At 43.1% G+C, this 16,278-nt stretch overlaps 1 protein-coding gene across 2 annotated transcripts in view; it reads left to right on the forward strand.

Moving 5' to 3' along the window:
* Rora (RAR related orphan receptor A) overlaps positions 1-16,278 on the forward strand; it is a 711,223-nt gene that overhangs the window by 662,691 nt on the left and 32,254 nt on the right. For both annotated transcript variants that reach the window (XM_048332970.1, XM_048332971.1), the window contains one exon: positions 14,206-14,291. In XM_048332970.1, coding sequence (XP_048188927.1) covers positions 14,206-14,291 — 86 coding nt within the window. The remainder of the gene's footprint in view (positions 1-14,205; positions 14,292-16,278) is intronic.

Genomic DNA, 16,278 nt, shown 5'->3' on the forward strand with positions numbered 1-16,278 from the left:
CCCTTCACTGTTCTCTCCTCACCAATCCCTGCAAGTTCCGTAGCTCCATTTTCACATAGGTATGTGAATATTATGACCATGTTTGCCCACCTTTGCGCTCTCCATTTGTCTACCCCTTCCACTTGATCACCCCTTCCCGCCCTGACAACCCACATTCCAGCTTCCTGTTATTCATTTTGTTAGTTAGCCGCTGCAAAGAATTACGTCATTGGAATCCTCCCCTGAGTATACAATAGTTGATATGTTTGTGTATATATGCATATCACCCTGCATATGTTTGCATATATATATATATATATATATATATATATATATACAATTTAGATCTAACTGCCACATATGAGGGGAAACATATGTCCTTTGTCTCTCTAAGCCTGACTTACTCAATGTAATTTTTTATAAGTCCATCCATTTTCTACCAAATGACACATCATTCTTCCTGATGGATGAGTAAAGTTCCCATGCGTGTATAACATATTGTCTTGATCTATCTATCCAGTGTAGGACATCTAGGTTGTTTCCATAATTTAGCCATGGTGAAGAGTGCAGCAGTGAACATGGGTGTGTGAGCATCTTTACTGTATCCTGACTTGTAATCTTTTGGATAAATGCCCCAAAGCGGTATTGTTGAATTATAAGGTACTTATATCTGTTTAATTATTTGAGGAACCTAAATGCAGTGGCAGATGGGCACACTGTTTACCTGGTGAGCCTGCCCCTCACCTTTGAGCTTCTTTCTTTCCCCCAATTAGATGGCACCTACTGGATTGTGCCATTAAAAAGTGTGTCTGTACTGTTGGAGAGACAAGAGTTCCACTCACTGCTGATCACTGTATCTCAGGATCTAGAGCTGGAAGTGTTTGGAGAGAGGCTCATGAAGCTCTGCGGGTGTCTGGTCACCGCTGCTCATGGGCAGTACCCGGCTGTGGTTCTGATTTCCCTCACCCGACTCCAGCGTGCAAAGCCTGTCTCTGCCTTCCTCCACTTACACCTTCCCAAGATGCCCACTCTTTCAGTGGGGCCTTTTCATAGGCATTTAGGCTTATTTCTCCCACCAAATCTCACCATTAGAAATAAAGATACTTTAGTGGGGGGAAAGCATGTCTTGAGACAAAAGGAATAAAATGACTTTCATCTTGCTAAGAGTTTCCAGGCACATAAACTCACATCCTTAAAAGATTGGTGATGGAGATGGGCACAGTTTTTTTTAAATCTTTGTTTTTCACTTTTTTTTTTTTTTTTTTTGCCAGTCCTAAGGCTTGAACTCAGGGCTTGAGCACTGTCCCTGGTTTCTTTTATGCTCAAGGCTAGTACTCTCCCACTTGAGCCACAGCGCCACTTCTGGCTTTTTCTACATATGTGGTGCCGAGGAATTGAACCCAGGGCTTCATGTATGCAAGGCAAGCACTCTTGCCACTAGGTCATATTCCCAGAATCATTTTTTAATTTTTTTGTATTCTTTATTATTGCTTCTCGATTCCCCACTTGCAGCATTCTCCTCGCTTCTCTATCTTTCATACACCATCCATCACCTCAGCGTTGGCAATAAGTAACATTTATTGAGCTCTTACTGTATGCCACAGGCACTTCGTTTGTCCCCAAATCCATGCAGCTAATAAAAGACAGGGCAGGGATTCCACCTTAGGGTTTGCAAAATGAATCTCTATTGTCAAGCAGGTACACCACTCTCATCCTCTCCTTTTCAGTTTTCACTTTCATCTCTAGTCTACAAGCAAAGGTAGAATGACGGGGTGAAGCAGATTTATGAGTGCTGTGCACTCTCTTCCTGTTCTGGGTGCCTGGTCTTGCTGCGTCTCAGCAGGGGGCGGAGGACCTGCAGCTTAGACAGACCTGTGAGTGTGTGGTACATGTGTAGCATGTGGTTGTGGCACGTGCGCATGTGTGTGTGTGTGTGTGTGTGTGTGTGTGTGTGTGTGTGCATGGGATATGACATGGGAACAGCTGGCATCCGGAGGTCCTGCTCTTCTGAGCTGTGGCTGTAGTTGCTGTTTCCCCTCACACCCAGAGGTGTGATCGCAGACCCCTGCCATCCCAAAGTACCAGAGGGCACTGTCACTGCACGTGAGAATTCACCGCTTCCTACGGACCATGGCACATTCATTCAATGCTCAAGTGACCAAGACACACACACACTGGATGGGACAGCCACAGAATGTCACCTGAGATGCATGTGTTTTGGGAGGCAGACGTGGCATCGTGGACTGTATGTGCAGACACTGAACACTCAACAGGAAGCACTGTGTTGTGTACCTTGTTTTGCTATCTCTACCTGGGTCTTGTGTTCTGGTCTCACCTGTGTGCAGGATGTACATAAAAATATTTTGCCAGGCTCACACTTGTAATCCCTGCTGTTTAGGAGGCTGAGATCTGAGGATCTAGGTTCTATGCCAGCCTGGCCCGGAAAGTATGTGTAATTTGCAAGTAGAGTTGTGGCTCAGGGGGTAGAGCACTAGCCTTAAGCAAAAAAGCTCAGAGACAGCACTCAGGTCCTGCATTCAGGTTCTACTTCCAGCATGCACACCTACAATACCTTCAGGATACTCAGGACTTACATTTCTTTTTACTGGGGAAAACCAGCATTTATGTGTTATAGACTGTGAACTGATGGTCAGATCTTCTTAAAATAAGTCTGACAGTCTCTTAGCTTGGTCCAGAACACTCCTTCTCCCCCAAGTCTCCTAACTACTCAGTATCCTACCGACTTGGCTGCCTTGTCTCTCTATTTTTCTTTCCTACTGATACAAAATAGCGCTATCCATTCTCTGGTTGAGTCTGTAAATTGCAATTAGGAATGGACAGTTTGTTTAATGAGCAAGCTTAAAGGGCCTACCTCCACAAAAGGAAGAACTCCTGTTGCCAGTACTATCACTTCTGTGCCTCAATTAACTGGTTATTTGAGAAATACATCTAAAAGAAAAACAAACAAAAAATTGAATTACAACCCAGAAACACATCTATGGTGTACTTGAAGGCTCAGAATTTCCCAGCTGTAATGGTTGGTATGTTAACTGACCATGTTCTAGAGATCGGAGATGGGAAAATTAGTAGACTTAGTCATTTAAGAGTTGGTCACGGAGCCCTTCCAATCGTCAAATGCCTCAGACGACCACGTCTGCCCTTCTGGCAAGACTAGTTTCCTAGTGATTTTTAATTTTAAAAAAGCCAGACTCTGTTCTGAATTCTCCTTCATAGCTCAATTCTGCATATAATTTTAAGGAGACCTCTTTGAAATGGCAAGGAGCACCAGGTCGAGTGAGGAGGCAGGCTCTGATCATCCTCTTTAATCATCTTCACCCACTAAAATAATCCAAGGACTAAGAAATTTTGGTCTCATGAGTCTGCTCGCCTGGTCAAGGATGTAGTGTTTTTGTAGTAGTCTATGGCTCAATGTAAAAGGAGGCAAGTGCTTCTTCAAGGCTTCAAGTTACAAGTTTTTTCCACCGTTTCATCATGAATCCAATGTTTATTTGGTTGGGAAATGTCTCTTGAATGACATAATCCAGTGTTTAGCCCGCAGTAACTGAGCTTCCAAAACCAGAGAAGGTAATGGAAAGAAACAATGGGTTCCTTCGCCTGGTAACCTTTTCTAACTTAACCTAGATTCTGGTGACTTTGACCCACTTCTGTTCCTCCAACTTCACCCGTCTGTTTTTTTGTTTGTTTGTTTGTTTTTTGGTGTGTGTGAAGGTACAGCTAAGAGGTCATGGAAATTGTGCAATCAGAATTAGCAATCAGTGGTTGACATTTTAGTCAGCAGACTTTGGCCTTTTAAGGGAGTACTCTGGGAGGCAAACAGAAATGTTTTCAATTATTGATTTCAGTGAACTATAATGATGTGTGCCAAGCATGTACCGGACCATACTCACACCAAGCCATAAGACCAATATACTCAAGTCAACACCGTATTTGTTATAAGACTCATTTGTGGGTTGGTAAATCATTCTGTGTTTGTCTATGGAATTGAAACTCCAGGTAGGTTCAGTTTTGTGTTTTTTTTTTAACAGTAGGTGTGTATGTATTTGAATAAAAAGCTTATTGAAAAAGTGTAAACTGGCTGTCACTTGTGATATGCACCAGTAGGTGTGAATTTAAGAGAGCTGTAAAATGGAGTTGTTATCTCCTGGTGTGAGAGTTCTGGTTTAACTGTGTAAAGGAAAGTTGTGTCATGACATGAAATAAAAGTAATTCTGATGTTTTGGGGTTGAGCAGAAAGTAGATAAGATCTCTGGGGGTCGATGTTAAAGATACTCTTTTCTGTTGTTAAAACAAAAAAAACAAAAACAAAAAAAGACTAAGGATGATGACCCGGTCATCCTCAACCATGAGGACAGGAAGACAACCCAAATGCAGCACAACTCTTCTTGCTATAAAGCAGGAAGGGAAAAGAATTAGTGAGTGAGGTTGATCTCTAGAAAAGATTAGACGCAGTGCTGTACATCAGATGACATTTCGCGTCTAGCGATACCCAGTTATATAAGGGACACCTATTGTTGGAAGAGAAGTTATTAGGAATTTCCCTGGAGCACAGACTAACCAATTAGTCAAATAAAATGGATTCCTTTTCCTGCTGATATGAAATGACATTTAACCCAAACTGAGGGATTTAAGAAAAAGATTTTCATGAGACGCTCCTGATCTCAAGGTCCTAGAAGCCCTTCAAAACCTATATTAGGCAAAATATAGCTAATAATAAAATCTCACAGGGACTGTATTCCAGCTTAGAATAATTGGCTGATTTCTCATTGCCATTGTATTTGCCCCTGATTACATATAATCTCCCAAATTTCTAGCAACAAATAATGTTCCATTCTTAGGAGAGAGAGGTTTAACATAGAGCCAAATAGAAACAAAATGGTTTGTGTTTGTTGGTCTTGCTGGCATCAACTTTTACTGGCTGAGAATTTATTCAAGGGTTGACTCCCTGAATGAGTAGGATGAAGCATTAGCATCCTTTCTTGCTGATTAATTTTTATTTTTCACTCAAGACTTAGGTAAGAACAAAGAGGTAAGATAGGAATTTTGTGCATTTTTATGTAGTAGAATTCTAGGGAGAACTGCGCACTGAAAAACAAGGCTATCTACTCCTTCATATGAAAACTCTGCTGCCTGTCCAGTCTGACCGAATTGCCTTGTCTAGGGACAAACATGTTCACTTGAATTTGGCTTTTAGTGAAGATAACCCATGCATCAGTTTCTCGGGAAAGCTTAATCTGGTAGAGATGGAAACATTACGAAGGATTAATCCACAGTCACCACCGTGCCACATGACAAGATGCACCTGGCTTGTTCTGCACATACAGCTCAGCTCTCTCTCAAAGTCATCTGGAACAGCCTGGTCTAGTGTTTTAACTCTTAGATACTTAAATATATATATATATGTATATATATATATATACATACATACACACATATACATGTACACACACACACACACATATATATACAAATTTAGATACCATATAGCTAGACATGAATAGCGAGATAGATAGATGGATGGATGGAGAGATAGGATACCTAAATTAGAGAGAGAGAGACTGAAGAAAATAATCATCTAAGTTTCAAGTCTTCATTGTTGTCTAATTTAAAACAATGAGCTTTGAACCTGGCTTTTTGACATATGCTTTGCATTTGGCAGGCAGTTACAGTTATTTGGGGGAAACAATTGGTTTTTAAAGATGCTTTCTGTGGAATTCGCATTTGACTTACAGCTTTGAAAAAGTAGCTTTACAACTGGTGTGGTGTAAGGCTTTGGGAGGAGGATGCCGTAAGGCACAGTGTCTTTCAGACTTTACCAAGGACATTTGAACCAACAATACCAGGACTCACGATGGCAGACAGTGACGTGTGTGTCTATTGTGCCGAGTGAGTGGAAGTCATGTGATTTCCATGATGTTCAGCAAAACTACACCAGTCCTATTTAATCCATTCAGCCAGTTGCACTGGCTCTTGTCTGGAATCCTAGCTACTCAGGAAGCTGAGACCTGGAGAGGATCATGGTTTGAAACTAGTCCAGACAGAAAAGTCCAAGAGTCTGCATTTCCAAGCTGCTAGCAAGGTGCCAGGTGCCACGTGTGGCTCAAGTGGTAGAGCACTAGGTGTGCGCGAGGGCTTGAGGTCCTGAGTGCAACTCAGGTACAGACACACAAAATGAAATTAGCTCAGTGTAGGGACCGTTGTCAAAAGGTAGTGACTTCTTCCTCTCTATATTGCCTTTTCTGTCTAGTTGAGGTTCACATAACATTGGGGCTCCATCAGTCCTCAGGCTGCCATTTTGAAAATGTACAAGGAAATACAACTAGCTGGTTGATGGAAATTAACAGTTACTGTATACTTTTTTTTTCTAATTCTTTATGGCTGAGCCTGTTGTGGGCAGTGAGGGAAAGCGTCCTGATTCTTGCCAAGGATGATATACCAAGCTTCCTAAAGCTATCTATTTATATAGGGTTTTTTTTTTTCATCTTCAAAGAGCTTTCAAAGCATTCATTTACTACCACCTACCTGGGAGGTAAGAATGATTCCCATTTTATAGGTGGAGGAAGTGGAGGTGTAAGTGTCTGGGTGGCCCCAGAGAGTCGGGTGTCTGAGGGAGGCTTGACAGCGCTGGATGATATCACCTCTTTGCTGCCAGGGTCCCTGGCTCGTTCTTTTGGGTATCTTTTCTTGTGGAGAGCTGTGGGGCACTGGACGCTTGAATCTTGGGAGATGTGGAAGCTCTGTTTAGTGTGGCTGCTGCTTCCACATGTATGGACGGCTCTGAGGCTTTCCCCACCCCTGTAAATGGGAAACGCCATATCGCCTTTGCCTGCTGCAAGGATGTTACGAAGATGAAAATCTAGCGTAGAGCTAATGAGGTCAAAAACTATATTGAACTTTCTTTGTGTGTGTGCCTGCCCTGGGTCTTGAACTCAAGGCCTGGGTACTGTCTATGAGCTTCATTTTTGCTCAAGGCTAGTGCTTTCCCACTTGAACCATGGCTTCACTTCTGGCTCTCTCTCTCTCTCTCTCTCTGTGTGTGTGTGTGTGTGTGTGTGTGTGTGTGTGTGTGTGTGTGTGTGTGTGTGTAGCTTATTTGTAGATAAGAGTCGCATGCACTTTCCTGCCCAGGCTGGCTTCGAACCATGATCCTCAGATCTCATCCTCCTGGGGAGCTACAATTATAGGCCTAAGCTACCGACACCTGGCTGTATTGAACTTGGAGAATGCCAGGCCTTCCTGCTTAGGGAAGAGGTAAGAGTTTATCCAATCAGGGATCTAATTGTTCCCAGTGGCAGGAAGCTGAGACTCAATCTTGTCATGCAAGAACTCAAAATCAAGGGAAGAACAGAGGACACGAAGAGGCAGCCAGTCTTACCAATTGTAGATATAGTAGCCATAATGACCAAACAAACTGATGATTAATTTGCATTAGTTACACCGGTGAATAGAACCAGGCTGGAGAAAGAGCTGCATGATATTTTTTCTGAGCTACAGGAGCTGGGTGACTGTGTGTCATCACTGCCCCCTCCCTCCCTACCTTCAGCGTGGAGGTGAAAGAAGAGCCCTATGCAAACCCACAGGGTCCAGTCTCCTAGGACACCACAGACAAAGCCAAGAGAAAGCACTCCAGCCAGGTGAATTTCAGCCTCCTTTCTCTGTCCTAGTGGCAGGACCTAAACCTGTGCAGCTGTCCTTGGAGGACCCTGAAACCATGAACGTGTACATAGAACCTAGAGTTCTCTCAAATCACTCCAGGGAATCAGGTGGAGACGGCTCCCCAGCCCTCGGCCGGCCTTGACACGCAGGCCCGGCCGCCAGGCAGGCAGCTGCAAAAGCCTTTTTAATACCCCAGCAGTTTTAAACTGGGGATAAAATAAAGTGACTAATCCATACAGGATTCAAACCATTTTACTGAAAATAAAATCAAATGACTTGGGGTTTTTCTTTTTAATCTTTATGGGTTTTGCTGCTCACACAAGCAATACCTGCTGGTTGTTTAAAAAAAAAAAGGCAGAAATTTAAGCATTAGAGAAATATGTAAACGGAGCAAGTGGTAAGTTCTCTCTATAAAACACCATCCACAGATTGGTATAAAAGGTTAAGTTTACCCTTTTGGCCAGCTGTCCAGTGTTGTTTGATATGCATGTGTGTGACTGACAGTCTCCCGGGCATATGCATACGTTTGCCTGCAGGACACCCCCATTTGGTCCAATTCTAGGAAGTCTATGGTAGAGTGGGACAGACAGTGTTTACTTTTTAAATATGAACTTAAGTGTAAAAAATGCATTTTCTTTGACTACTGGTGATGACTTCCTTGTGACATTTCTCAGGACTAATTGCAGCACCACCGCTGTGTGGAAATGAGAACCAATGCTAAGTTAAATACTAGTCAAGTAGCAGTGGTGGAAGGATTGCCACGTTCGCTGGTTGGGCCGGCCTGTCAAGCCTGGGGAAGGATAAGCAGCTTTTCTCTGTGCTCACTATGGAAGGAGCTTAAACTCTGGAGAAAATTTCATTTTGCTAGAAGGCAGGCTTCCTTATCAACAACAACAATAATGACTAGTATTTACTGAATGCCACCTGTTTCTAAGGACTGGGGGACCGGGGTGCAAAGAGAGAGAATGCATGTATCAAGTAATTATCTAGAAACAGCATGGAAATGCTGATGTCTGTTCCTTGTGTGTATCATGGAATCTTTACGTATGAAACGGGCTCAGAGAGGTTAATTGGCTCAGTGTGAAGAAATGTTACAGCTTGCGGTCGGTCATTTTGAGGGTAGATATTCTACCTGGAATTCCGCAAAACTGGGAAAGGCAACTTGATGGGTGAGTGGTTATTTTTATTTCTACACGAGTGGCAGATAACTCTCCCAGAAAGGGACTGTGACATGAGTTCCTGGGCAGTGTGTAAGTTCCTCCAAATTATATTTCGACAGTGTCTTTTGATCTCTGGTTAATGATTGTATATTGAAAGCAGTGTTTGTTGCTGGGACAATTTCACTTGGCAGTGATGAAATGTTATTTTTTTTTAATGCATCTAAACGTTAGCTTTATGCTTTCCTAGCTGCCAGAGCCACGTTACTAAGCCTTTCTTGAGATTCAGTTTTTTGTTTGTTTGTTTTTGTTTTGGGTTGGTCGTGGGACTTGAACTCTGGGCCCTGGGTACTGTCTCTGAGCTCTTCAGCTCAAGGCTAGAAGCACTCTACCACTTGAGCCACAGCTCCACTTCCGAGATTCAGTTTTGGTTTTTTGGGTTTTTTTTTTTTGGCCTGTCCTGGGGCTTGGACTCAAGGCCTGAGCACTGTCCCTGGCTTCTTCTTGCTCAAGGCTAGCACTCTGCCACTTGAGCCACAGCACCACTTCTGGCCATTTTCTGTATATGTGGTACTGGGGAATCGAACCCAGGGCCTCATGTATATGAGGCAAGCACTCTTGCCACTAGGCTATATCCCCAGCCCCCGAGATTCAGTTTTTGTGTCTAAAAAAATGCAAATCATAATGAGGACATAGGTATTGTAATATCTATCAATACCTATCTCGTGGGCCTGTTGAAATAGGTAATATTTGTTCAATATCTATCACTCATTAGATGACCATCAAGAGAATACTACACACCCACAGAAAGAAGCCAGACCATTCAGCTCTTTTGCACAACTTTACTTTTTAATTCTCTAAGCATTTTTTTGGTCGGTTGTGGGGCTTGAACTCAGGGCCTGGGCACTGTCCCTGAGCTGTTTGCTCAAGGCTAGCTCTCTACCACTTGAGCAACAGCTCCATTTCTGGCTTATTAGGTACGTTAGTGGAGATAAGAGTCTCACAGACTTTCCTGCCCAGGCTGGCCTCAGTATGCAATCCTCAGATCTCAGCCCCCTAAAGTAGCTAGGATTACATACAGGAGCCACTGGCTCTCTTGGGCCCAAACTAGGTTCTAAGGAGTAACTGAGGTGTTTTAAGAACATCAGTACCCACATTCTTGCCTTTTTTTTTTTTTTTTTTTTTTTGGCCAGTCCTGGGCCTTGGACTCAGGGCCTGAGCACTGTCCCTGGCCTCCTCCCGCTCAAGGCCAGCACTCTGCCACTTGAGCCACAGCGCCGCTTCTGGCCGTTTTCTGTATATGTGGTGCTGGGGAATCGAACCTAGGGCCTCGTGTATCCGAGGGCAGGCACTCTTGCCACTAGGCTATATCCCCAGCCCCACATTCTTGCCTTTTAATCATTAAAAATGACAAAAGAATATTTTATATATCAATGCCATGCTAAATGACTGTGCAACCCAAAGACCACATGCCTGGGTCATTAGCACAACCAGGAGGACAAGGGCAGGGCCCGGGTTCCTGCCCTGGTTTTGTCCGGAAGGTTCCCTCTGCAGGTGCGGAGTGCCCGCTTGAATTACTCAGGGTGCGTGAGAGAGCAAATTATTGAGGCAACAGAGCTGAAAATGTGGGCAAATTAGCATTTGTTTCATAGCAAGATTGTTCATTGTGAAGGCAATTCAGGATGATTTAAATGTGTCTGGCTTCTCATCCCTCCACTACACAATAAACTTCCTTGCTGGCATGCATAAGTACGTGCACTAATTTAATCAAGATCCTTGTGCACATTGACAGCCGTGGGGCTGACACAACCCATCCTTTGAAGTGCCGGCTGAGTTCACGGACCGGGACTTGTAATTTGCGCCGAAAATATGTATTGGAGAAGACACAACAGTGTCTTGTTGTTGTTCTTTTAAAATTAAGGCTAGAGGGAAGGGAGGCAAGAGGGGGCAAAGGGACTTTGCTCCATTTCCTTCTTGGACTGAAATCTATGGGATCTGAACAATTTCCCCTCAATGATTCGTTGATTCTGTAAATTGAGTACAAGTGGGGGATGAAATAGAAGCATGAGCTTGTAAGTGCCATGGCTCCAAATATGTGCTTTGGGATCGATAAATATTAATTTAGGGTGTTTTCTTTTGGGGGGGGTTTGGTTACTTACCCAAAGAGCACTCAAGACTGAGTCTTCAGAGAGAAGACAGCCAGGTTGAAGGTTGGCTAGGAGAGCACTATAGTCTGAGCATAGGAAATATCATAGCTTTGCAGAAACCTTTCCATCCCCTGACCACAAGACTCCTAGCCAAGCTTGCCCTGAGTCAAGCTGACGCTTCAGCCGACACTGGGGTACACGCACACACAGCGGACGGAGGTGGAGGCACGAGGAGTCCGTTCATTGCACATCCTGTGTAATCTCTCAGCCTAAGGGATCGTGGGGAGTCAAGCTGGATCCCCCATTCCAAGGCCATGGGGCCAGGATGGACTTCCAGGGACACCCTATTGTGAGCAGACTGTCAGGCAGTTACATACACCTCCATCTCTGTAGTCTCCCAGATTACCAAGGCCATAAGTTGGACATTTTGATCATTGCCTTAAACAATATCATTTCTTGGCGGTTGAACTAAGGCCTTGTGCTAGCTAGGCAGGTGCTCTCCTTCTGACCCGATTTTTTTAATGTTGTCTGTTTTGAGATAGGAAGATTATGGTCCAGGCAAGAAAGTGAGCCCTATTGTAAGCTTCCTTACCAGCGGGAGGTTGCCAAGTATATAAGCATGCCATCATAACCACCTTCTCTCGGCTGATGTCTGGTCTTAAAAAACGTTTTGCCCAGAGCTGGCCTAGAACTTCCGTCCTCCTCAGTAGTTAGGATAACAGCTATGAGCCACGGTGCCTGACTCATTTCACTCCCAACTGGACATCTGAACAGGACCGGGCATTTCCCACTTGATTCCCATAACTTTAATGGGCCTCCCCAAGGGGTCTGCCCCAGGGCCTTCCTGTTCCTAGAAAGGACTTTAGACATCTGTTAACTTCCCAGTTATCCCCTCCACCCAGGTGTCTAGGCTGATTTCAGAGTCTTTGCTTATCACTAGTCTCTGTGATTACAACCTGAGACGAAACATAGGCAGACCAGCACCCCCACCTTTGAAGCAGGTGGCCCACATGCTTCGTTATTCTGTTTCAATTAAATTATATAAATTATTCTGTTCCTCACCGACAAGAATGGAAGATACCTGTCATGGTTGTACACTGGGTTAATTTGAGTGGGACAATCCCGGCAGTACCTTCAGGCTGGTAGCACCTTTCACATACCTTTCTTACTTCCCACTTGGGTTTTCTAAGCCTGAACAGTCTCAAGCCTGATTGCTGCCAGCAGTCTGTGTATGGTAGCCCCCTGGCCCTTGGCAGTCCTGAAGCTCCTGAAAGGGCTCTCCCTTCCTTGGAGGCATTACTGAATCAAGCAAGTCACTGACTCCATGATTGCAAATCACATGTGGACAATGTAACCTTAAGTATATTAGGTTACATTGTTTATAATATACCTATTGGAAATATTAGAATTATTTCTAGTGTTACATTATAGGAAATAGACTGGATATAAGATTTTCAACAACAAATTCTACATCTGGACAAAGAAACCTAGGAGGCCAGCACTAAAAGTTGACAGGAAAAGAACCCTCCTTCTAGAACAACTTTCCCTATAAGAGGGAGTCTCTAATGGTAGTCAATCCAGAAGCTTCTTTCTAAACATTGAATACAAAGTAAGTGCTTATGGAAATTGCCCTGAGATATGGGATTCCATTAGAAGAGTGGGTTATGAGAATGCCTGTGTTACTCACATCATTTGTTATCCTCCACCCCACCCCCCACCCCTGACCTAAGTCACTGCCTGGTTTGAGGTGTGTGGAAGCAAAGCAGTCTGAGGCTGAGATCTAAGGATTCCGGTTCAAAGCCAGCTGGGAAAGGAAAGTCTATGAGACTCTCCAATAAAATACTTAGGAAAGGCCATAAGTGGCACTGTGGCTCAAGTGGTAGAGCACTAGCCTTGAGCAAGGAAGCTCAAGAACACCACCCAAGCCCAGAGTTCAAGCCCCAAGACTTGGCTGGGGCTGGCCGGGGTGGGGGGGGGGGGTTGGGGGGGAGGGTGAGGAGATCAAAACCAGTTCTAGGCACTTGCAATTGTGATGATTCTTGTAACTAATTAGGGAATTAATTATATCACTAGCAATTTGCTGCATATAGATTTAGCATAATGGAATATTCTACATAAACTCACCCCTGTACAATTCAACCTCCATCTTTTAGTTCGTGTGCAAATTCTGTTTCTGATCTCCATAATGCTATGTCTAAGGCTATACAAGGTATAAATGTGTGCTTAGAGCTGTATTTGAGAATTCGTTATTTAGTTGGCTGGTTTTCCAGCATGCGACGTCTTTTTAAATAATCAGTTGGAGAAAAACATGCACACACTACACCAGGAAATGCAATTTCCAACATAAACAACTCAGAAGCCAAGAATCTAATTTATCAAGGCTTATCATTATTAAATTCAGCCAGGATATTAACGTTCTGGTTGAAAGGCTTTGATTGTACACAAATGAACTAATTTTTAACACATGGCAAGAACGTTAATTTTTTTTAAAAGATTAAAAAAAAAGATGAGTAAGGAATTCTTAACTTACCATCACATGTAACTTATTAATGTTCTCACTTTGGATCATTTTTCCTAAGTGGACCTGATTTTTTTGGAGTGTATCTTTCTCTAACCAAGTCAAGCTATAGCAGCTCAACTACAACGGGCTATCATGCCTGTAATCCTATATCATGCCTGTAATCCTGGCTGCTCAGGAGACTGAGATCTGAGGATCATGGTTTGAACCCATCCCAGGCAGGAAAAGTCTCTGAGACTCTCTTCTTCAATGAATCACAAAACACAGGAAGTAGAGCTGCAGCTCAAGTGGTAGAGCACTAGCCCTGAGCAAAATGCAGCTCAGGGATAGTGCCCCGGCCCTGAGTTCAAGCCCGAGGACTGGAACAAAAAAAAAAGAAAGATGGAAAATGAGATTGGAGAACACAATTTCATATCTGCTTTGCTCTGAGGTCTAAAGTGCGAACTCTCTAGTTCTGGAAGGCTTTGAAATGCTGATTCCAGTCTTCTGGTGGGTTCTTAAACACCTTCTCAAATGACCCATTTTAATAACCCGAAAGCTATTATATAACGAGCAGTCATAATTTAGTCCAGGGCTCTGGGGGGAACCCTCACAGTTCAGCAATGAATAGTTAATGCAGTATAATGTTTAGCAGGTTATTAGTTTTCACTATACAAATGCTGATCAGGGAATGCTTTTATAAGGTGTTTAAAAGCAAATGTAATTAACTGGTTGTGTGCTTCTGTTACAGCTCAAATTGAAATTATTCCATGCAAGATCTGTGGAGACAAATCATCAGGAATCCATTATGGTGTCATTACATGTGAAGGCTGCAAGGTAAGCCTTTTTCATTGTTGTTGTTGTTTCTATTCATGTATCCTCGTGGTGTCTATATTTTACTTGCACCGTGTCTAAAAATTCAACTCCTTGGAATGTAGAGCGATGAGAAATGACAGGCCAGAATAAATCTGCTACTGTTAAATTACAATGAGCGCCAACTACCAGGTAGAGCGACTTCTTGTACCCTTTCCTTCAAAGGAACAACAGACCAGAGAAAGGTATTTGAGCATTGCTTATTTTTTGCTGGAGTTTTAACTAAGACTTCACTGTTAGGCAAGCACTCTACCGCTTGAGTCACATGCTCAGCCTTTTTTTTTTTTGCTTTAGTTATTTTTCAGGTAGGTTTGGGCTAAAAGATGAGATCTTATCTCCTGTTTATGCTTCCATTGCAGCTAGGATGACAGGCATATAGCTCCATACAGGTCTTATTAGCTGACATGGAGTCTTGCCCTAGCTGGCCCCAAATAGCAAATGCTCCCAATCGCTGCCTCTCAAGGAGTTGTAGTTACAATCATGGACCACCCTGCCCAGCCTTTATCGTCTTATAAAAAAAAAAAAATCAAGAGTTACCTCTGAATGTCTTTTTTTTTTCCTTTAGTGAATTGGCACACAGATATTCAATAATGAAAAGCTAAGCACCAGAGGTGTTCCTGTTGTTTTGGCATGTTTTAAGTCTTTTAGCCAATCAGTTTCTTTAGCTATACAGTGGGTATAATGCCCAGTCTTCCTAGAGTAGAATGAGAAACTCTAATTAATGGCCTTACTAACTGGCAAAGTGCCATTTAAATAGTATGGTTAACTATTTTTATTACTAGTTACTTGGATCTCACGGGAAGTGGTGGGCCATTCATAATGTACAGATGGAAAATAAGATGTTTTTCCTCATAGGAAAATATGACTTAAGCCCTCTTGCTTGTAGGGAATGACCTCCAGGCAGCCTAGCCGGCAAACCAGCACAAAATAAACAGGAGGAAAGCTATTCAAATATACTGGAAGTCTTGGGGAGTTAGTGATGGCTGCCACCAGGCTGAAATTACCCCTTCAGGCTTTGTGAAATAGAGGCCAAAAAAGAGTCCACAAACCAGGCTTTGCTTCCCTTAGGGAAACTAGAAAATACAGTGTCGTAAAATACAAAAATCACCTATAGATACAATCCATTGTGGAGAGACTTTGGGGACATTTGTGTCATTGTTTAATTCAATTCATCCTTTTACTGTGACTCATTTTAAACATCACAGTTTCTTCATTTCAGTGGATCATCTTTAACAGTTGCTCATGTGTGCATATATAAATGATTTCTGCTGGCCAGTGGCTGGTAGCTCACGCCTATAATCCTGGTACTAAGAGTCTGAGAATTGAGGTTTTGTGTTAGCCTGGGCAGAAAAAGTCCATGAGAGTCTTATCTCCAGTTAACCAGCAAAAATCCAGAAGTGGAGGTGTCATGCAAATGGTAGAGCCCCAGCCTTGTGAGAAAAAACCAAGTGAGAGCATGAGGCTCTGAGTTAAGCGCTAGTACTGACCCACAGGTGCTTCTTGTTGATCCTTTCCTAGTGAAGTCTGAGATCTTGACTACCATCAAGCATATATCACTATTTTATTTTTAATCACTTGGCTTTTGGCAGAGGGAGCTTGTTACTTAAGGTTGAGATTTTGAGTCATTGATCTCTGTTAAGCCTCAAGGCCTCAGGGGTCTAGATTACAAAAAAATAAGGTGGGGAGCTTTCTCAATATTCTCTTCCTCAATTTTTTTTTTCAAACAAAGTTGATGAGCACCAATGACTCATGCCTATTATCCCAGCTACCTAGGAAGCTGAGATGTAAGAATTGCGGTTCAAAGCCAGCCCCAAACATGGAAGATCCAATCAGTTCAAAAGCATAAATAGAGGTGTGGCTCAGCTCAAGGCCCTGAGTTGTGTATATAAATAACTCCCTGGGCCCCGCCATTGGGGGATGTAAGTGAGTGATGGCTTGACCACTGTCGCTG

The sequence above is a fragment of the Perognathus longimembris genome, chromosome 23, assembly GCF_023159225.1.
Source record: "Perognathus longimembris pacificus isolate PPM17 chromosome 23, ASM2315922v1, whole genome shotgun sequence".
Taxonomy (NCBI): Eukaryota; Metazoa; Chordata; class Mammalia; order Rodentia; family Heteromyidae; genus Perognathus; species Perognathus longimembris.